Source organism: Schistocerca americana, chromosome 6, assembly GCF_021461395.2.
Source record: "Schistocerca americana isolate TAMUIC-IGC-003095 chromosome 6, iqSchAmer2.1, whole genome shotgun sequence".
In the NCBI taxonomy this organism is placed as follows: domain Eukaryota; kingdom Metazoa; phylum Arthropoda; class Insecta; order Orthoptera; family Acrididae; genus Schistocerca; species Schistocerca americana.
In genome coordinates, this window is record NC_060124.1 from 189,023,123 (window position 1) to 189,046,689 (window position 23,567).

At 41.0% G+C, this 23,567-nt stretch overlaps 1 protein-coding gene across 1 annotated transcript in view; it reads right to left on the bottom strand.

Annotated features, from left to right (window-relative positions):
* LOC124619510 (ornithine decarboxylase 1-like) overlaps window positions 1-23,567 on the bottom strand; it is a 206,702-nt gene that overhangs the window by 8,018 nt on the left and 175,117 nt on the right. Inside the window, exon 8 of the mRNA XM_047145956.1 lies at window positions 8,629-8,665. Within this exon, the coding sequence (XP_047001912.1) occupies window positions 8,629-8,665 (37 nt within the window). The remainder of the gene's footprint in view (window positions 1-8,628; window positions 8,666-23,567) is intronic.

Below are 23,567 nucleotides of genomic sequence, written 5' to 3' on the forward strand. Positions count from 1 at the left end.
ACTGAGAGGCCATTTTGGTTAGTGTCACAAGGCCAGATCAGTCAATCATCCAGACTGTTGCCCCTGCAACTACTGAAAAGGCTGCTGCCCTCTTCAGGAACCACACATTTGTCTGGCCTCTCAACAGATACCCCTCCATTGTGGTTGCACCTACGGTACGGCTATCTGTATCACTGAGGCACGCAAGCCTCTCCACCAACAGCAAGGTCCATGGTTCATGAGGGGGGAGCAGATGGTTAGCAGATGGTTAAAACCATGGATTTGGGGTTGTAGTCACTCCACAACAAGTGACTCCAGTACACGCTACATGAGAATCCAAAACAGCATTGTCACTCATGGACAGCTGGAGAAAAGTTATTCCAGAGGCAGACAAGCTACAGTATGGTATGAAATTGAATTCAGCACTGCAAGGAGATTACGTGCTTGACACATCATGAGCAGCTGCTGCTGGATGGTGAGTGGAAGTTCCCCAGCCTCAGCACAGAGACTGGGTATGGGACTGGTCCTGTACGCACCTGTGGCCAGCCAAATCGCCTCAGGGTGAAAGTGTTAATGATCTTCAAATAAGAAGCGCTCATCAATCCACATACTGTGCACCCACAGTCCAGCTGAGAACACATGAAACGCCTATAAAACTGGAGCAGACATGCCCTGACCCCTCCCCAAGACCTGTGAATAAGACACTTTAAGATATTTAGTGCCTTCAGGGTTCTGGCTTTCAGACCTCTCAGGTGTGGCAACAACGACAATTGTTGATGTTGTTGTTGTTGTGGTCTTCAGTCCTGAGACTGGTTTGATGCAGCTCTCCATGCTACTCTATCCTGTGCAAGCTTCTTCATCTCCCAGTACCTACTGCAACCTACATCCTTCTGAATCTGCTTAGTGTATTCATCCCTTGGTCTCCCTCTACAATTTTTACCCTCCACACTGCCCTCCAATGCTAAATTTGTGATCCCTTGATGCCTCAACAATTATGAAACAAAAATGAGGCTCAGAAATCTCATTGAGTCTCTAAAATGTAGAATGGTGCCACTCACCGTAAATACTGGTAAATTAAAAACACGCTGAGAACAATTAAAATGAATACACACATACTTATCTGCAGGAAACTGAAAACCTGTCTTTACAGCACACTCTAACCTCTGCACTGTAAGTTGCAACTGACAGCTTGCTGTTACAACACTGGAGGAGGAACACAAAACAGCGAAATCGTCACAAAGAAGGAGCACTGTACAGGACTCCATACTGTAGATGTGATACTGTTTATGGCTATGGCAAAGAGGGTAACACTTAAAACCCTGCCCTGACTGGCATGGTACTCCTGCTCAAATCAATTGTGAGTCACCAAGTCAGGTCCTAAAAAGCTGCTGAGACAGGAAAGACTGTATGAAGTTGGGGAGATGGTCATGAAAGCCCCTTTGATGCATAATACATAGTCTCCAAATGATATCATATGCATTACTGACATTGAAGAATACGCCAACACACTGATTTTTCAATAGGAAAGCCTACTGAATCACTGTCTCTAGTAAAGTTAAATTGTTGACAATGGACCAAAATCTTTGGAATCCATACCAAGAGTGGCTAAAGACTTGCCTGGCCTCTAACAACCTGACCAGATGATGGTTAACCATTTGCTCCAGGGTCTTTCCTACACAACTCGAAGACGGTACTCTGATAAGTACTGGGACACGTGTTGCCTTTTACAGTTTTGAGAGGATGTACCAAAGTTGCCTCTCTTCATGAGATTGGTATGTTACTTGTATGCCGCATGAGATTAAAGCATTCAAGGAGGATTTCTTTTGATGCTGCAGGAAAATGTCTAAGAATGGTGTACTAGATCTGGTAGTGACTGGGTGCAACATCACAAGTCTGAGACAGGGGCCAGGGCTCATTTCAGCTCCCACATGGAGAAATGGTAGTTGTACCTGTAAGTCTTGGAATTGTTGGATCTAAATTCCAATTCTCCCCTCTCTACAGTCGCACGTTAGTGACAAAATGCTGGATTCTGGCTTGCACAATTCTCTGCCAGCACCTGAGCAATGTCTCCGGAAGTTGTTTGGTGACACCCCCGTGCCAGCACTGTTGCTGTTGGTTAATGATTGCGTTTACCAGGTTACTGATTGCGTTTTCCTGATGGCTTCCCGTACTTTCATAGAACAGATGGAATGGTTAATGGAGACTAGAGACCTGTTCTTGCTCTCCTTAATCATGCATTGGGCTTTGGCTTTAGCAACTCAGAAGGTTAGGGGACTGTATTAGATTAAATTAGATAAGATTAGTTTTTTGTTCCATAGACCAGTGCTGAGGAGATCCTCGTGGATGTGGAACATGTCAATATTTTTTTTAAAGCTCAAAGTACAATACTAATAGTACAAATATATACAATACATCATTTGTTTCTATTAAAAATTCGTCAATGGATTAGAAGGAGTTGGCCACTAGTAAGTCTTTCAGGCTCCTTTTAAACTGATCTTTATTTGTAACTAAATTTTTTATGTTTGCTAGCAAATTATTGAAGATGAGTATTCCTGAGTAGTGGATCCCTTTTTGAACTAAAGTAAGTGGTTTTAAGTCCTTGTGCAGATCATTTTTGTTCCTGGTATTGTATGTATGAACTGAGCTGTTTGTTGGAAAAAGAGATATATTATTTAACACAAATTTCATTAAGGAGTAAATATACAGAGGGGCAGTAATTAGTATACCTAGTTCTTTGAAGAGGTTTCTACAGGACATCCGTGAATTTACTCCACAAATAATACGTATTACATTCTTTTGGACTCTGAAAACTTTTGTTTGACTTGAAGAGTTACCCCAAAATATTATACCGTATGACATTATGGAATGAAAGTAGGCAAAGTATGCAAGCTTTTTCATTTTTATGTCACCTATGTCAGTTAACACTCAAATTGCAAATACAGATATGTTAAGGCGTTTCTGCAGTTCTGTGGTGTGCTCCTCCCAACTGAATTTATTATCAAGTTGTAATCCCAGGAATTTAAGACTGTTAACCTCTTCTATCTGCTCTTCTTCATACTTTATGCATACGCTGGGTGGAAACCTCTTACAGGTTCTGAATTGCATATAGCGAGTCTTTTCAAAGTTCAATGTCATTGAGTTAGCTTTAAACCATTTATTAATATCCATGAAAATATCATTAGCTGATCTTTCTAGAACTACCCTTGACACACTATTTATTGCAATACTTGTGTCATCTGCAAACAAAACGAATTCTGCTTTTGGCAGTGTAACTGATGAGAGATCATTAATGCACACAAGAAAAAGCAGTGGCCCTAAGATGGATCCTGGTGGGACACCACATGTAATTTCTTCCCGTTCTGATGATGACTGATTGCTTAATTCACTAGTCCCTTGCACTGACACCCTTTGTTTCCTGTTAGCAAGGTATGACTTGAACCGTTTTGCAGCACTGCCCGTGATACCATAGAATTCTAATTTATTTAAAAGGATATTGTGGTTCACACAATCAAATGGCTTTGACAAATCACAGAAAATACAAGCTGCTTGTAATTTGTTATTTAATGAATTATGTACATTTTCACTGTAGGTGTAAATAGCCTTTTCGATATCAGAAACCTTCAGAAATCCAAACTGTGTTCTTGATAATATATTATTTGTGGTCAGATGGTTGAGAAGCTGCCTGTGCATTACTTTTTCTAAAATTTTTGAGAATGCTGGCAAAAGTGAAATCGGTCTGTAGTTTGATGGTATCTCTTTATCCCCTTTCTTGAATAGAGGCTTAACGTCTGCATATTTTAGCCAGTCAGGAAATGTCCCAGTTATAATTGACTGGCTACACAAGTAACCTAGAATTGTACTAAACTCACAAGAACATGCCGTAATTAACTTTGTTGATATTTCATCGTAACCACTAAAATGTTTTGTTTTTAAAGATTTTATTATGGAAGTTATTTCTTTTGGTGAAGTGAGTGACATATTCATGTACCTGAAGCTATTTGTAACAGCTAGTTTCAGAAATTCAAGGGCATTATTTACTGATCCTCACAATCCCATTCTATCAGTAACGGATATAAAGTACTTGTTAAATAGATTTGCCACACTATGCCCATCAGTTACTAATGTGTCTTCTACCCTTAATGCTATTTGCTCCTGTTCCTTTCTGGTTCTACCAGTCTCCTCTTTCACTATATACCATATTGTTTTTATTTTGTTCCCTGACATTACTATCTTCTTCTCGTAGTGCATTTGTTTAGATGTCTGAATTACTGTTTTTAATATTTTACAGTGTTCCTTGTATTTAGCTAAATCATCAGCATTGGAGCTGTTCTTGGTCGACAGATACATTTTCCTTTTTGTCTTACAGGAAATATTTATTCCTTGTGTAATCCATGGTTTTATTATAGACTTCTGTATAATTTGTGTAAATTTTAGAGGAAAACAGTTTTCAAACATGGTACTAACATTGTTCATTCATGTCATGAGCACTATAAACATCTTTCCAGTTCATATCTTTGAGCATTTTTCTAAAACACTCAATTTTTGGTTGATTGACTACTCTCCTGTACTCAGATTTAGCAGTCTTGATAATCTGCTTAGAATTTACATCTAAAACAAGGAGCTGCATGTCATGATCTGATAGTCCATTTATTACAGGTTTTATGATATGATTTTGTTCCTTTGATTTGTCTATAAAAATGTTATCAATGGCTGTCTTTGAGAATTTAGTCAATCTAGTTGGAAAGTTTACAGTGTGAGTTAGATTGAAAGACAACATTACTAACTGCAGTAAATGTTTACTGGAAGATTGCATTAGAAAATCTGTATTAAAGTCACCAGTAATCAAAATTTCTTTGTTTCTTCCTGTTAAATAACCGAAAAGAGCTTCCAAATGATTTATGAATAGATTATAATTTCCTGCAGGTGCTCAGTAAATAGTTACTATTATATAGGATCTGTTATGGAACTCTACTTCTGTTGCACATGCTTCTAGATTCTGCTCTAAACAGAATTTATTAACTTCAATGTTCTTGAATTTATGGCAGTTTTTAATAAATGTGGCAACTCCTCCTCTGTCCATATCTACTCTGCAGAAGTAGGAAGCTAGCTTAAATCCTGAAATGTCTAACATATCTATACCAGTGATCACTTGATGTTCAGAGAGGCAGATTATGTCAATTTGGTTAGATGAATTCATTTAATCCATACAAATGAGTAGTTCATCAACTTTATTTCTGAGTCCTGGAATGTTCTGGTGTATTAAAGATAACTGATACTGCATACTAATGGCATTATTACTGCTTTGGTGAATATGAACTGGCAGTTTCTGATTCCTTTCTGTTCAACATTGTTGAAATGGAGGCTGTATGCTAAAATCTGACTCCTGTTCATCTGTTTTCTCAAACTGAGTGTGTCTGCCAATCTCTCTTAAAACTCGTTTTCTTTCCCCCTTCCCTATCCTAAAAAAGGCATTCCTCTGACACCTGTGACCACTGGTATTTTACCACTCGTGACAGTGTCCTCCCTTACATTTTCTACAATCAACCCAGACAATTTTCCCTTCCCTTTCCTATTGAGGTGAAGGCCATGCCTAGTGTAGTCCCACCTATCGATAGCATCCACAGGAATCAAACTGATATGAGACCCTATATCTGTCCTAAGCAGCCACTCCAACTCCAAGTTCACCCTCCTGACGGAAGAGTTCAAATCGGGCTGATCATGGCATCTCAATACAGACACAAATCCCACACTCATATGCTTCATTGCTGATGCTATCTTCACCAGGTCACTCTCTATGGAATATTCAGAGTCTCTGTCCGCCGCTCGTGGTCTCGCGGTAGCGTTCTCGCTTCCCGAGCACGGGGTCCCGGGTTCGATTCCCGGCGGGGTCAGGGATTTTCACCTGCCTCGAGATGACTGGGTGTTTGTGTTGTCCTCATCATTTCATCATCATCCAGGAAATTGGCGAAATTGGACTGAGCAAAGATTGGATAATTGTACGGGCGCTGATAACCACGCAGTTGAGCGCCCCACAAACCAAACATCATCATCATCATTCAGAGTCTCTGTCAATGCTATGCTGTAGGGCAGCTTTTAAATCATCATCCACCCATTCCTGGATGCCGCTGCAATGCTCAAACACAACTAGCTGGCTAAACAGCATCTAGTTAGCCTTGATGACTTTCCGTATTGGTGGCTTCCCTTCAGGTAGTGCTCCATCTGGTATGTGAAATTGAAGTGGGAAATGGTTAATGGAATGGAGGTCATCTATGACCTCCCACTGAAAAGAGTCTGCAAAGTCTGGAAAACAGAAAGAGAGGTTGGTGGCTCAGAATGAATCAGTTACAGTACAGAAATGTGTGTGAGTACCTTTGTTGAGGATGCACAGCTCATGGGAGGTCATGAGGATCTCCAAAACCTGACTGTGAGGAATAGCAGAGGCCGAACCCCACAAAACATGATGGGGATTGAAGCCTCCAGTAGGAGAAATGGTCACAGGAGTTGTTCCAAAAGATCTATGAGCGCCTCAGAGTCGATCACATCTTGTGGAGGGAGGTACAGTGAGCAAACAATGATCCTCTGACACCCATGAATTTCAACAACAACTGCTTGCTGGTCAGCAGCCAGGGGGAGAGCAGAGGAGTGATGCATGTTATTGACAAACACAGCAACATCTCCCTTAAATTTGTTCCCAGTCAGGTGATCCTTGCAGTGAAGGCTACAGTCACAAAGCACAGGGGTGTCAGTGGCTTTGAAACGTGTTTCTTGTAAACACAGACACAGAGAGCGTTCCTGCCCTAGTGGTTTCACTTCCTCCACATGTGTCCTGAACCCATTAATTTTCCATTGTAATATGGATGCCACCTATTAATGGGGTTGCACTTTCACCCTACCTTTATGCCAGGGAGGGAATCCAGTAATAGGTGGGGGCTCAGTCTTGGGGCGAGATGATTGGCTCACTCAGACATCAAGCTCCATTGGTTCTACCAAAGGGTCAAGAGAGATGTCAGATGATAAGATGTAGACTCATTGGATCATTTACTTCCCAACTCCATCAGTGGTTGTTTTTTGGCCTTTGATTTTTTGCCCTGGCTAGCCTTCAGAGCCAAAACCACAGCAGTGGTAGTGGCACTGCTGGACAGTGGACTGGACTGAAACTATGAAGAAGCAGGGAGCGCCATAATGTGAGAGATAACAGACTTCTCTTATGTTTTGGGAGAAAAAGTAGGCTTTGAAAGAACTGCAGTGGCACAAGTGCACTGGCAAACGCAGGTGCTAGTGCTGACACTATATGGGTAGCAGCTTCGGTTTCCTGAACTGATTGAGAACAAACATAATGGAGGTAGCAAACTTTAGGGGCTGCATGGCCTTATAGATCTTCTGATATCTCCATGTGAGATACATTTAGTTCTTTTGGTTTCTGGTACCTTCCTATCTTCAAGAAAGAAACTCCAGTCCCTACTTCGGACAGAGTGATGGCCAACACCTTCAAGACTAACCTTACCACATCTGCCACATGTGGCTGTTCCCTTACAACCTGAGGTGGTGTGCCTAAAGTGCTGGCATGTAAAACAGCCATTGGGTTAGGAAAATAAGGCCACACACCAAGGCAGAGGAAACCAGCCTTAATGTGCTCTGAAGTTTTGTACTGCCAAAAGTCAGTATAGAAATGTCTGATTTCAAGAGATCACCATCCATGCATTACATTATGTTCTGTAAATCAGTGATGCTTCCTGGGATCACTTGGGAGCTCTCAGCTTTCAGTCAACCAGATCCCTGCAAGTCACAACACCTTTGCTATAGTTTAAGACGTTGTGAAGTTCATTTTCTATTGCATACTCCAGGGGTCACTGACCTTTCTGGGTATTATTCACTTGTTGGGAATTGGATGTTTCTACCGACAGTGTCCCATTTCAAAAGCACTTGACAGATTTTAAGCTTCTAGCAATTCTCTCTAACCCTTTCTGTAAGTAAAAAGGTGAAACTTTCTCAAAGCTCTCTTCTTTCCGTTTAATTACAAGAAACACATTCTGGCCACCAGCAAACATTCTGTTACTCAATACTTATAGAGTCCGTGTAAAGCCTAAGTCTGGAGGAGTGGCTACATGAGCACCCTTGCTTGATTGGGTGTTGGTACCTTCTAGAGGCCCACCATTTCTGCTGGGAGGAGGAAGAAAATATTTTAAAGGATCTATGCTGGCCCTGCAAGTAGCTAGCGAAATAAAGTCAATCTAGACAGACGCCCACATGCCTAGCTAAGCCTTATACAACTGAAGTGCGGCAAGTTTCCCAGAGGTTGTCCGCTAACAACTATTCTACCTCAACAGCCATGCATCTCATCAGCACACAGCACCCTTAAGATTGGGAACTTTTTACAGAGGTTTTAGCATCCTCATGATCTGGGAGGTCAAGCCAATATCCCCATTCCATGTGACACACAACATTCCACAACCACACTGAATGATGGTCACTGAAGCAGGCCCAGAGTTTATGGTGACAAAGCACTGGCAGTGCTTACCAGTCCCCAGCTCAGGAACCCTGGGATCGCCAAGTCCATTCTCAGCAGATGAATGCTGAACCCCTGAGGGAGCTATTGAGGGAATGGTAGATGAAGTGACATCTGTCATTGTGATTTCATACATAGAAAACTGTCCTGCCACCAAGAAGTACACAAACTGGAATGTACCTTGGTGGGATGAGAACCTGGAACTGCAAAGGAGGCAGGCAAGAAGACTGTTTAATGCTGCAAGAAGGAAAAGACAAAGGGCAAAACATCAGGAGGCCCTTGGAAAGTACAACCTTATGACTCAACAAGCAAAACTATCATCCCGGAAGGTATTCTGTGAAAACATGGAAGGTACAGTAACATGCACCAAACTTCACAAAGTTCTCACATGAATACCAAATAATTCAAGAGGCACTCTAAGAGAAGAGGGTGATTCAATCCCTGGGAGGTACTGATTTGCAGGAAACCAACAGGAGAACTTCCAATCTGCCAGAGAATGTGTTGATTACAAAAAAAATCTAGTAGACAGTGGGAATATTTTAACCATTAAAGTCACTAGGGCCACAGGGAATCTTTCTGGCTGGACTGCAACAAGCAGGAGAGAGATTAATTAGATTCCTACGCAGACTATTTAGAGTCAGCATAGCAGTGGGAGTCTTTCCTATTGTTTGGAAGCAGTGAGGGTTACTTTCATTCTGGATACAGTTAGAAGTAATCATACCAGAGTGAAGGATATGAGATTGATGAGCCTGGCTTCCTTCCTCCCAAGGACTATAGAAAGACTGGTTAACATGCAAGTTAGCGAAGGTAGGTTCCTCACCATATAAACAACATGCATATCAACTAGGTAAATCATGCAAAACACCACTCCACTAACAGATGGGATGGTGAAAAAACACTCCACTATCAGAAAATTGCTTTGTGTTCCTAGACATCATAAGGGCTTTTGGCACTATGACCTCCAAATCCATGGTTAGATGTTCAGATGTGTGTGGAATCTTATGGGACTTAACTGCTAAGGTCATCAGTCCCTAAGCTTACACACTACTTAACCTAAATTATCCTAAGGACAAACACACACACCCATGCCCGAGAGAGGACTCAAACCTCTGCCGGGACCAGCTGCACAATCCATGACTGCAGCGCCTTAGACCGCTCGGCTAATCACGTGCGGCCCATGGCTAGAGGTGTAGAAGAACATATCATTAAGACCACCATATGTAGATGGATTAAGACCCTGCTGAGTAAACAGAAGGTAGAAGCCATCATATTGAATGATAAAATGGTGCTCAATACCACCAGAGGGTGTCTACAACGAGGGTTCTGTCCTCACTACTTTGGAACATAGTGATGAACAAACTCATTAAAGACTTAAATACTAGAGGTTACTTTTGCCAAGGATGCTTGGCTGACATAGTCATAGCAATACTTGGCAAACTAGAAACTAAACCAACAAAGTTTTCCACTGGAAGGGAGGAGAGGGTATTCAGTGGCAGCTAGCTGAAAATACTACTCATAGGGTATGTTGGAGAGGTCTGAAGTCCCACAACAAGGGCTCCATCCAGGATCTGATTGAAGGGCTAAGATTAGCCAGCACATGAGTAGGCACAGAGAATCAGCAGAGTACTGTGGAGAAGTGGATGTGCACCTCCAGCGCAAGGAGGTGTACTTTTAGATCTATTTCTGCACATGTGACTCTATGGAGAGAAGTTGATCCTTTTTGAGGAGGACCCCTCATGGAGCTTGACCCACTGTCTATCAGTTGCAATGTGATGCTCACCAGCGGCCACAGTAATGGGAGACCAAGCCAAGGAGGTATGCTTGTATGCATTGCCTTACCATCCACCTGGTTGCCTGCCAATCAGGCATACTGCTAATATATGACATACCTCCTCTGCAAGATGAGGAGAGAGATGGTAGCCAGTCTCAAAGTCAGGGTCAACCTCCATGGTGTCAGCAGGTACTCTTGGCATGTGTTGGTCCAGGGCACACTGGCCTGTTGCCATTGGGGTTGACCAGGGAGTAGGCACTGTACAGTTGCCATATGCTTTTCAGTATGTAGGTAGTGATTGGGTGACACCTTCTGGCTTTGCAGTTGATGACACTGGAATAAATAAAATGGCTGAGCTCACATCGGAATCCAACAACACATGCCTGCGGCAGACATTGTGCAGATGTTTGAGGCAGTACAAACCATCTGAAAGTTGTACTTCCACCACTGCTCAGCTCAATAGTCGTGTAACTACCTGCAGAGTCCAACAGCGATCATGTTGGGGAAATCTCAGGACCCAGATATCAACATGAAGGGAAAAATGGTGCCAGTGACCCCACGAAGGAGGCTTTGTCAGCTGTCAGGCGTGCAGAAGAGGGAGGTGTGACTGCTGTGGATTCATTCAGCTTTAATGGCGCCCTCCTGCAGGAATGGCTGATAATAGGCCAGGAAGTTGGAGAGTGTGCCATCCAGTGAGTGTTGATGGTAGATCTTCAACAGTTGATACTTAAATATTTGGATGAACCATTCTTCCAGATCATTGGACACAGAGTAAAACAGCACCATGTGGATGAGAGTGATTCCATTGGAAACACAGAAGGATATAAGCTCTGTGGACATTAACTAAGGCCTGTTGTCCATGACAAATGTTTTGGGAAGACCTTCAGTCATGAAGATCTATGTCAAGGCTTGGATCACATGTATGGAGGACACACAAGACATCTGACAGATGTAGGGAAAGCCAGATTCAACATCATGAATCATGAATGACGCAGGAAAGAGTCTGCAAAATCCAGATGGAGTTGTGATGGTGTCAGTGCCTTTGGTGATGGGAAATAGTGACACATAGGCAACTTGCTTTCTTTGGCAAGATGTAAAGGTTGCCACCATCGTGGCAATGTTGGCATCAGTCCCTTTCCAACACACACGTTGAGGCACCAGGTGTTTAGTTAGCACGAAGATCCAATGACCATGGTGAAGCATGTGTATGATCTGGCATTGGAATGAGAGCATGGGAATGAGCCTAGCTCAGCCATTTTCACCCTGGAGCAGCAGGAAACCACTGAGGGCAAAGATTTGACTTGTGATTCCAATAACTTTGAAAGTCTTGGTTGACTAAGTTCCAGCAATCTGATGGCCATCACCACTGGACCAGAATGAGGAAGCTTGCAAACAATCTGGTCTTCTGCTGAATGCCAGGCCACCTGTTTGCATCAATAGAGAGTGAGGCAATGGCTTCTTCATCATTGGCGTCCAAGTGGCAGCAAACTTCCAGATTGAGTCAAAAGAAGAAGTCCTGACCCACTGACCATATTGAAAGTAAGTCAGCATTGGCATAGTGGGACACAGAGTGGCACTGGATATGGCAAGTCTAACTGGTGAGAAACAAAGCCCACTGTTGAAGACAGTGAGCAAATTTTGTGGGAATGTTTGCATCAGATCAAGATAAGGGCAGCAGTGGTTTGTGTTCTGCCAGTAGAGTAAAATGATGCCCATACATATAATTGTCAAATTTTTTCAAAGCAGAAATAATGGCCAGAGCCTATTTTTCAATCTGTCCATAACTGCACTGACTCGATTGTCAATACTTTTGAGTAACTGGCCATTCCACACCAACAACAATGTGCTAGAGGACAGTTTCTAATCCATTATCAGATGTGTCTGCTGTAACAACCCAGGGACTGTGGGACCATAAGCCATCAGAAGGTTCAGCAGTTTTGTGATTGTGGCAACATGGGGGATGAACTTATGATACTAATTCAATTGGTCCAATACAGACTGAAGTTGCTTCACATTCTTCAGAGGTGTAAAATTCTGCATATCTTTGACATATTTTGGGCAGACTGCCAAACAACAATGATGTCATCCAGGTAATTGGTCACACCCAGCAGTTCCAATATATGATGTTCTCTATACCTCTGAAATATCACTGGGGCGCTCATAGTACCAAAGGGCAGTTGATTCTAGTGGAAGATACCAAAGGCAATGTTGTTCATAAGCAAGTCCCATGATGCCGCATCCAACGGAAGCTCTAAATAGGTGTCCTTAAGATGAATTTTCATGAAGCTTTTGCCATCAGCTAGCTGAGCAAGAACCTTGTTCACCTTCAATATAGGGTAAGAATTAACTGTGCATTAATAGTGTTCTTGAAGTCACCACATATGTAGAGGGAGTCATCCAGTTAGTTGACCAGCACAGTGGATGGTGTCCACTGACTGCTGGAAACAGCCATCGAATGCCACCATCCTGCAAATGTTGCACCTCTGCCAGTAACTTATCCCAAAGGGCAAATAGGACATTAAGTGCCTTGAAAAAACAGAGCATGACCTTCAGTAGGAGGGTGATGTGGGCTTAAAATCCCATGACACCAGTAGTAAAATGAACAATACTTTGAGTGAAGAATTTTCTGTGCTGGGCTGGATGCTATAGGTTGTATCATGCACTTCAAGCACCAAAAGATCAAACAGATAAAGTCCCAATAAGTCCGTTGCCCCTGGTGTATCAATTACAAGGAGGTGCATCATGCATTTTGTAACACCATGTTGAAGAAGAGCTATTAACTGTCTTTTGACCACCACTATGTCATTGCTTTAACTGCAAAGGCACTGGTTGAATGTTTGAAGTGGAGGGGAGCACAACTGCCGATAGGTGGTCCATGGAAAGATCAGAGAGGTAGAACTGGTGTACCCCTGAAAATTGCCTAGGTGGCCATGGACAAACACCTGCAAGGTCATTTATCAATCCCACATGGGGACTACTGTGTGGATGTGGAGGACCTCTGAGTCTACCATGTCAAGTTCCTCTACTGGGAAGAGATGTGTAAGCAGACTTCTACTTTGTGACCTGTTTCATCACACAAGGCACATTTGGCACGGAAAATCTGGCACTGGCACACAGGATAGACACTTCTTGGAGGTGATGTTGGTGAGGTCTGAAGTCCCACAGCAGTGACTCCATCCATGCTCTGATGGAAGGGCTAGGATTAGCAGGCACATGATTTGGCCCATAGCATCAGCAGAGAACTGCGAATGAGTGGAGCTGTGCCATTATAAATAGCAGGTATGTGGAGGTATACTTGTAGATCTATTTCCATGCATGTGACTCAGCAGAGGGAAGTACATCCCCAGTGAGAAGTATCTCTGGTGGTACTTGCACCCTATCTATTGGTTGTGATATGACGCTCACCAGTGGCCAAAGTCCTGGGAGGTGACACCTTGGAGGTATGCACTTACATGATGCCTCTCTGCTTGCCTTGTTACTGGTGCATCAGGCTTGCTTCTGATATATGATATATGATAGAGGGGACAGTGAAGTATTTGAGGGTAATACTGGATGCAAAACTACCTTGGACCTCACACATAAAGAATATATGTTCCAAGATGAAAGATACTCTTATGTGTGCTTGAAGAGCCTGTGGTAGAAACTGTGTTCTTTGCCCCAGGAGTGTGTACTGGACATATACCACTGTAATAAGATTTGTGATAAGTTATGGGGTTACAGTATGGTGAAATAAAGTGCAAGAAAAGGTGACTGCTAAGGAGCTTAGCAAGGTGCAGAGAGTGGCCTGCTTAGCCATAGCATGTGGAATTAGCAGCACGCTCACTATATAGGGGAGGGGCCCAAACTGGCTATGCCTCCATTACACTTTTGGGTTATAATGGAGGCAGCAGCAGAACCATAAGTTTAAAAACTGGAAACAGCTGGAAGCTTTTAGGAAATCCAGAATCCCACACCAGTGTAGTGAATTTGGTAAATATAAGAATGCTCAGGGAAATGCTTGCTGTCTATACAATAAGTTCCAGCTGCTTCAATACAACTTTCACGGTAATAATTAGAAGCAAGGCACTATGGAATAATGAACTGCAATACTGCTCAGAAGACAGTCTGATCTGCTGACAGGCTGAAAACAGATGAAGATGCTGGGGTGGACTATATGTGGTCTATCCTAGATTAGAGAGAGCAGCCTTCTGGGGAAGCCAGCCACAGTATTCCAGGCAAAAATATCTGCTGTTAGAGTGTATATGAAAGAAAATCTGCAAAATTGCTACAAAAATTGTGGCACCATCGACATACCTGCACCACACCTCAGGTTTACCAGGTGCCAAGTCCAGTACCAACTCAGCGAAGATATTGGCAAACACTGAACCCATGGAAATATATTCTAGAAGTGTCTCAAAACATAACATTTGGCAAAGCAACACATGGGTAGAATAAATATCAGATATGGCCATTCTGCCATACATTCACATGGTGATGGACAGAACTGGCCACATATTGTGCAAAAATGACATGAGTATGATTTACAAACCATCCAAGAAGATCAAAGTGTGTCTTTTGGAGAGAAAATCTGCTTTTCATCTTAATTTCCACAAATGTTAAGGAAAATGAACAATCAACTTACAAATTCCATTCTCGTAAAAATATGCTACCTGATTTGCCAACCTATAATGAACAATACCACTGAGTGAGGTGGCACAATGGTTAGTACACTGGACTCGAATTTGGGAGAATGAAGATTCACGTCTACATATGGCCATTCAGATTTAGGTTTCCTGTGATGTCTCAAAAATGCTTATGGCAAATGACAGGCTGGTTCCTTTCAAAGGGCATAGGCAATTTTCTTCTACTTCATTCCCTCTGTCTCCAATAAGCTTATTGTATCTGAGAAATTAAACTCTAGAAACTTCTTTCCTTCCCAAACAGTACTTACCTAACCCTTTGTAACTGAATAATTTAAATTTAGGTAAAATAGCTAAAATTGTGTACTTTAGTAAACATAGTATGAGAGAAAAATTATTTTAAAAAATAATTTCTCCTCAATTTACACTGTGTAATTCAGTTTCTTATTATAGTACTAATGCTGAGGATCCCATCTTGGTGGATCTTGCAATGGTTCCTTGCTAGGTGTACAACTACATCTGAGGAAACTTCTGTATTTTCTTCTCCATCTCTTGCAAAATTTTCCTTGTCTGTTTCAACCTAAAACTTGTAAGCAAAGTCAGTTACCCAACTGAACACAAAATTCTTTTTCTAACCACACTTTTGCAGTTTGACATGTACCATTTCATACTGTTATGAGATTTTGCTCAGCACATTTGTTCACCAACAGCCAGATATTGCTCAAGTGGCATTTTACAACACATTTCACTGAGTTTATTTGCTAGAGGTCTTATTTTGAACAACCTGTTACAGACAGAGTCTTTAGTAGAAAGCAAATAGCTGTCATCACTGAAGTGAATCAGCTCTCTCATCTTGAGCATCATGCATGAAATAGTTGATTTTTGAGCATCATATTTAAACAATGTTGCATTTCTGGATCAGATAAATGTCTTCACTTACATGTATAAAGCAGAATAGTTTCCAAAATCTGTCTATCAGAGTGTATGACATGAAAGCATACCTGTTAAATACAGTGTCAGTTAAGTCTTACATAATACTTGTTTCTGACTTTTGTTCTGCAAAAACAGCGGACTTCAGATAAATATATTCTTGGAAAACAACTGACGAATACTTGCAGCAGAGATATTTGGTGGAATCCCTGGGAACTTATAAGGAAAATGGAATGCTGAAGCACTGCTACATTGTGAATCTTCTGTATGGGATATTTACTGCAAATTCAGGTACATCAGGCCCATCTAAATCCCACTGGTCTTTGAAATGGAGATAGGAAGCTTAGTAAGTTCCTGTGTACATCAGGAGATACAAAAAGGCACTCATCTACAAACAGGTTGTGTCTTGTACATCAGAGGAGATCCCAAACAATCCATGATGATCATCATGTGCATGTTAGTGTACTTAGCAATGTCAGCTATCAATTTATCATCAAAATAAAGACAGAAAACTTCCATTGCAGACTTTGGTGGCTTATACAAAATTGTGTTGTGTAATTTGGGTCTTCTGCTATGACTAACTGGTTTTATCTGCCATTCAGTCTGCCCATCTTTAATGACGTAGCAATTTTTAACAACAAATGACATTGAAATTTATCACTTGAAGGGTAAACCACATTTGAATCCATACCATGCTCACTTATTTCAAAGTTGTCACTTCTGAACTTTCCTCAGATAGAGGCTGTCATCAGTTCATTGCAGGTTTGATGTAATTCCCTCATCTGTGAGAAATGTTGAGAAATGTTTCTGAAAGGACCTGAGAATCAATGTTGGAACATATTGTGTAAAAAATGACACTCCCTGAAACATGAAACTAGTTATAAAGGTGATAACAACAAATTTACTTATGAAATAATGCACATAAAATACTGAGATAGTGATTGCCTGTAAATGCTCACATTGTATCACTTCACTGAAATACTGAGTAACACAGATTGTCATGTTGGATCAAAACACACAGAATAAGTAGATCTCAGGAGACAGCCATACAATAGAGGAATTAACATGGGGCAGGCTACCTTTATATAAAAAATCAGCAACAAAATATAAAACTCTTGGATCACACTGACTTGGTGTGAGAAGTTTAGGGGCAAAAGTAAATGTTGAAGTTGTTATGATAAAATCAATAGTAAAAATAATCATATTTTGTTGACATGAATTTTGTAATATAATAAACTGAATATCTAATGAATATTTTAACAGCTGGATTTCCACTGACAGACTTAAACATGGTGCTTTTGGCCACATCATACGAAAGGAGACAAGATATTAGGAAAGGGTTACATACCCAGCTCATTATTGTCAGTAAGATTTGGAGCTCATGCATAATATATTAAATAAACATTTAATACAGAAAAACATTATCAGTGGCAAACAGTTTTAATTTTAAAAATATTGTCAACTCAGCAGGCTATGATGACTTTGACACGTCATATACTAGAATCAGGAAATACAGATTACTTCCATCTGGAATATTTTGCAACTTGCCTAACATTTTTGACTGTGTGAACCTTACAAAAGTTAGATCTTATAGAATTGTAGACAAAGCAGGTTCATAGTTTTCATCTTATTGGCATGAAAGAAAGCAGTATGTATTAGTTACACTCAGTCACATACAATAGGCACCAAAATTTGAAATATTCAGACCTGGTGCACAACATGATTCTTTTGGTATCATCTGTTATTTCCCATATAAGCAAATGATCTTCTATATCCACTGTCATTTGTCAAAAATTATGTACTTTTTGGAGATGATAAAAGTACAGAAAAGATAGCTAGTGAAATATTTGAAAATGTCAATTGAACATTCAAGACAAATTGATTATCTTTAACTTTTGACAAGACTCAGTTCAGCAACTCTCATAGTGTGCCACGAGCTACAGAAATACCTTGAAACATATAAAAAAAGCAGAATTTGTTATGTTTTAGGACTATAGATATGTTACAGCATTAACTGGAAAATCAACTGCCTAGAATTAATGAAATATGTTAGTTTAGCTATGGCTATGGCAGAACCCTTGCAGTTCATGGTGTAGCTGCCACATCAAATTTTGATAAAATTTCAAACTTTTGGTGATTGCCTTCATCATCACCATCATCATCATCATGGACTAAGGCTGACTGTTGTGAACTGCTGAGTATCCCATTTTTATACTGCATTGCCACCCTCTACACCCTTAGACTTTGTTTGCACTTTTATTTCGCATTGGTTTCCAGTGCCAATCCCCACATCAGCCACGGAAGTCTTCCTCTGCACTCTTTCCTTATCAATTTCAGGCTTCCATGCATTTCACAGTGCATAGCCTGCGTCTCTATTGAAGCTGTTTTCACTATGTCTAATTTCAATTGCTTTCCTGATCACTGAGTCCCGACAGCTTGATGTTTCAGCAAGTATTCTTGTTTGTTCAAATAAAATCTTGCATGTATATAACAGGCTGTGCTCTACCACTGATTTATCCAAATGCCTGCATTTAAAGTTATGGTGATACTCAACACAGCAATCAGCAACAATCTGTACAGACCGGCCGACATAACTTTTGCCACATTTGCAAGGAATGTTATAAATTCCTGACACTCTCAGGCACAGTTTACCCTTGACTGGTCACAATATTTCTTTAATTTTTCTGGATGGCTGGAAGATTTTTCTGATTCGTTGTCTGAATAGGAATCTACCTATCTTGCCAGTTGTTGCACTGCAAAATGGAAACCACACTATGTGGAAGTCCTGTTGGCTTCTTTGAATGGTATTGTGTCTTGGTTTCCTCAACTGATCTAATATCATGGACAGATAATGCATTCCTTCTGAACACTGTCATCATATAATTAATCTTAGAGCTGGTGTGGTCCTTGTCTGTATAGTAAGATGTTCAGCATAGCTCTTTTATGAACTGGATGGTGAAAGCTATGTCCACTAAGATACAGATCTGTATGTGTCAGTCTCCTGTACACAGGATGGCTGAGTCATCCATCTGACTTATTTTTGACCAACACATCTAAAAAAAGGTAACTTCCTGTCTTTGTCCACCTGCTCTGCAAAACTTGTGTTAGGATATACACCACACAAATAATCAACAAACTGCTGCAGCACCTCAATACCATGTGGCAAGATTAAAAATCTGTCGTCAACGTATCTGAAGAAGCAGGATAGCTGGAAGAGAGCACTGCTCAGCATTTGTTCTTCAAAATCCTCCATGAGAAAATTAGCTATAGCTGGTGACAGTTGTGAACTCATGGTTTTTGTAGTCATTTCATAATAATCTTTATCATACAATAAGTAAGTGATAATCAAAGTGTGAAATAATAACTTCAAATTTTCAGGGGAAAAATGAGTGGCCAACAGTTTTAATGTGTCTTCCACTGGTACCTTCAAAATAGAGAAGCCATGTCAAGGCTGACCATGACTTCACGATCACCATTATCATGGGGTATATCATCGCCCAAAATTACTTCTCCTTTGAAGGCACACTTACAAACAAATCCATAGTATGGCAACGAGCAGCCACATGGCATCCTCCTATGTCAATCCATTCAAGGGACACCTAGAGGAATCCTTCCCGACCAACCAAAATCCCAAACCCCTCAACTGGTTCAGATTCGTTGATGACATCTCTATGATCTGGATTGATGGTGAGGGCACCCTATACACATTCCTCTAGATCCTCAACACCTTCTCCACCATTCAGTTCACCTGGTCTTCCTCAATCCAACAATCCACCTTCCTTGATGTTGATCTTTACCTCAAGGATGTCTACATCAGTTCCTCTCTCCACATCAAACCTGCAATCCACCAATAACACCTTCACTTCAAGAGCTACCATCCATTCCATACCAAAACGTGCCCTCCATACAGCCTAGCCACTTAAGGTCGTTCCATCTGTAGTGACAAGCAGTCCCTGTCACTACCAAGACTCTCACTAAGCACACCAGAGATGAAAGTTGCCTTCTTAACCTTGTCCAGAAACAGATCTCCTCTGGCTTGTCTCTTGAGTCGCTCACCACTACCCACATCCCCAGTGTCCAGCCACAAAGGAGTATTCCTCTTGTGATTCAGTGTCACCCATGACTGGAGAAACTGAATCTCATTCTCCACCAGATTTAGACCACATCTCGTCATGTCCCGAAATGAGGAATATACTCCCTACTTTCCTCCCCAACTATCCAACAGTGGTATTCTGCTGCCCACCACTTGTCATGATCTGAAATGAGAAATATCATGCCCACTATCCTCACCATCCCTCTTACAGTGTTATTCTACTGCACACCAAATCTATGCATTATTTTTGTTGATGAATACTCCACCTCTGCTCCCAATCCATTGCCTCATGTCTCATGGTTCACATCCCTGTAATAGACCTAGACGCAAGACCGGTCATATACATCTTCTCCCTAGCACCCACTCCCATCTTGTCACAAGCACCTCCTACCCGATCAATGATAGGGCTACCTGTGAAAGTAGGTATGTGATCTGCAAACTAAGCTGCAACCACTATGTCACTTTCCTTGTGGGTAAGACACTTAACACGCGAAACTTCCTGGCAGATTAAAACTGTGTGCCAGACTGAGACTCGAACTTGGGACCTTTGCCTTTTGCGGGAAAGTGCCCTACCAACTGAGCTACCCAAGCACGACTCACGCCCCGTCCTCACAGCTTTACTTCTGCCAGTACCTCGTCTCCTACCTTCCAGACTTTACAGAAGCTCTTCTGCGAAGCTTAGTTTATTTTGTACAAGGCATGAACTTATTACATGAACTGCACTATTTGAAACAGAGCCAACATTGCACACAGCATCCTTTACTACCAAGTTACTGTCATCAGCAAACAGAAATATTTTTGAATTATCTATAATACTAGAGGGCATATCATTTATATAAATACGGAACAGCAGTGGTCTAAGCATTGATCCCTCGAGAACACTACATTTGACCATACCCCATTCAGATTCCACTTCACAGCCATTCTCAACATTGTGAATCACGACCTTTTGCTGTCCATTGTTAAAGCAAGAGGTGAACCAATTGTGAGCTACTCCCCATATTCCATAATGGCCCAGTTTCTAAGGAAATATTTTGTGACCAACACAGTCACACCTAAGTTAAAACAAAAAAGATGCCTAGCATTCAAAACCTTTTGTTAATTCATCCAGTACCTCACAGGGAAAATGAAACATAGCGTATTCAGTTGTTAAAACACTTGTAAGGCCGAACTGTACATTTGATAGCAAATTATGTGATAGAAAATCATCAATTACCCTGACATACACAGCCTTTTCAATAACATTAGTACACACTTATGGCATAGAAATAGGTCTAAAATTGTCTACATTATCCTGTTCTCCCATCTAAAAAAATGGCTTTACTACTGAATACTTTAATTGTTTAGGAAACTGACCATTCGTAAAGGAAAAATTGCAAATATAACTAAGCACAGGGCTAACACATGCAGCAAAGTGCTTTAATATTCTGCTACACTCTCCATAATATCCATGAGAGTCCCTAGTCTTCAGTGATTTAATTACTGACTCAGTCTCATCCCTGTCAGTATCACAGAGAAGCATTTCCGACATCTGTCTCAGAAAGACATTTTCCAAGAGAGTTATATGATTCCCTGTAGAAATTAAGTTTTTGTTTAATTCACCAGCAATGCTTAGCAAATGAGTGTTAAATACTGTACATATATCTGAATTATCAGTAACATAAATATTTTTATTATGAACTGACTTTTTATTGTCGAACTTGTGCTGCGGACCAGACACTTCCCGCACAACTGACCATATGGTTTTAACTTTATTCTGGCAATAAGCTATTCTACTTGCACACCACATACTCTTTGCTTCCTAATAACAATTTTAATCACCTTACAATACTGTTTGAAATGGGCTACTGTAGCTTGATTGTGACTACTTCTACATTTTTCTATAATACCCACTTTATTTTACATTCTATCCTTATCCCACTAGTCAGCCACCCAGGCCATCTTTTACTCTAGTACCCTGTTCAGAATGTTCTAATGAAAAGCAACTCTCAAAGAGCATCGAAAATATGTTAAAGAATGCATTATATTTGTCATCTATGTTTTTGGTACTACAAACATCCTGCCACTCTTGTTCCTTAAGCAGGTTTAAAAAACTCTCCATGGCCATTGGATTAGTTTTTCTACATAGTTTGTAATTATATACAACATTTGTTTGAGTACAAAAACCTTTTGGTGTTAAAGTTTGTGCATCATGGTCTGAAAGGCCATTCACCTTTTTACTAACAGAATGCCCATCTAGTAATGAAGAATGAATAAAAATACTGTGCATGGCTGTGCTACTGCTCTCCTGCATCCTGGTTGGAAAAAATACAGTCTGCATCAGACTATGTGAATGATGAGGGAACAGGATATGGTGCAGGTGCTGTAATGAATGAATATAGGCTTAGGCAGTCACCAGTAATTAGACTGTCAAAACAGTAAACCACTGAACTATTTCATCTGTATCAGAAAAGTGTGTCTGCATGAAAAATAATTAGGTATTCAGATTGATGGATTGATATAGCAGTAAAGAAGTGAACAGCAGACATCAGCGAAAATAGCTTACTGAGTTTTTGGTAGCAGACTGGATAGCGGTGCAGTATCACTCAGATGTATACTACCAGTACCCTAACATTGCAAATAATTTTAAATATGGTGAAAACTTCTTTTACAATATTTGCTAACTAACTGAAATTAAATAAGCACTATTTTGTAGTTCCAATTCAGTTCATGTGTTTTCTTTGCAGTGGAGAGAGCATTATTTTGGTTGCTTTAGATGTTTTTATATGTTTTGTTGTGGCCAATTGTATTGAACTGATAACTCCCAGTACCTCACTGACACAATAAAAGAACCATGAATGTTCTAGACACAAACAATACAAGAGCATAACAAAGTTTTCAACATTGACAACCTTTGTCTCATGGGATTTTTAATGTGAAATGAGGCTAGTGACCCTATTACAAAATATTGGATGAGAAACAAAGAGGATATTACAATGGCATACCTGGATTATGAATAGCGGAGTAGATTCTCCCTAATAGGAAGTTTTCAATAAAGTTACACATCTGCTCCAATCTTCTATGTGCATATAATTTGATGTGTTTCTTCAGTTTCTCCCAGCGTATATCTTGCTCAAATTGTCCACGGGTGTACTGCTGGTCCATAGTGTCCAATGGGCACAATATTTCAGTGATCAGACATGTTGCCATCGTCAGGTACACTGACATACTGAGCTCCTGAGGGTGGGTGGCTGTATTAAATCCCCTCCCCTTGTGAGGCATTCTCTCAGTGGTCCGCACCCACACATCAGCGGTCAGTGAGAAAATGGCGTCGGCGTCTGTGGTGGCGTTGGTGTAATTGCCTCATCCGCCCTAGTCACCTGTTCATTTCCTTTGCTGAGCATCTTTTTAATTAGACTCAATGCTGGTTCCAATGCCCTGCTGAGATTGTAGCCGCAATCGTGGTTGATGAGTCTATCCCTGGTACAAATTTCGATAGCCCCTCTAACGAAGCTGTCCCAGTATTTAGATGTCTGTGCCAAGACCCTGGTATGTTGGTAATCCATTTCGTGATTTAGAGACAAACAGTGCTCTGTGACCGCTTGTTGGGATACCCAAATCGAGTGTTCCTCTGATGTTCTCAGCAATGATCTTTGATGGGGTGCACTGTCGGTCCAATATATCTTCCCA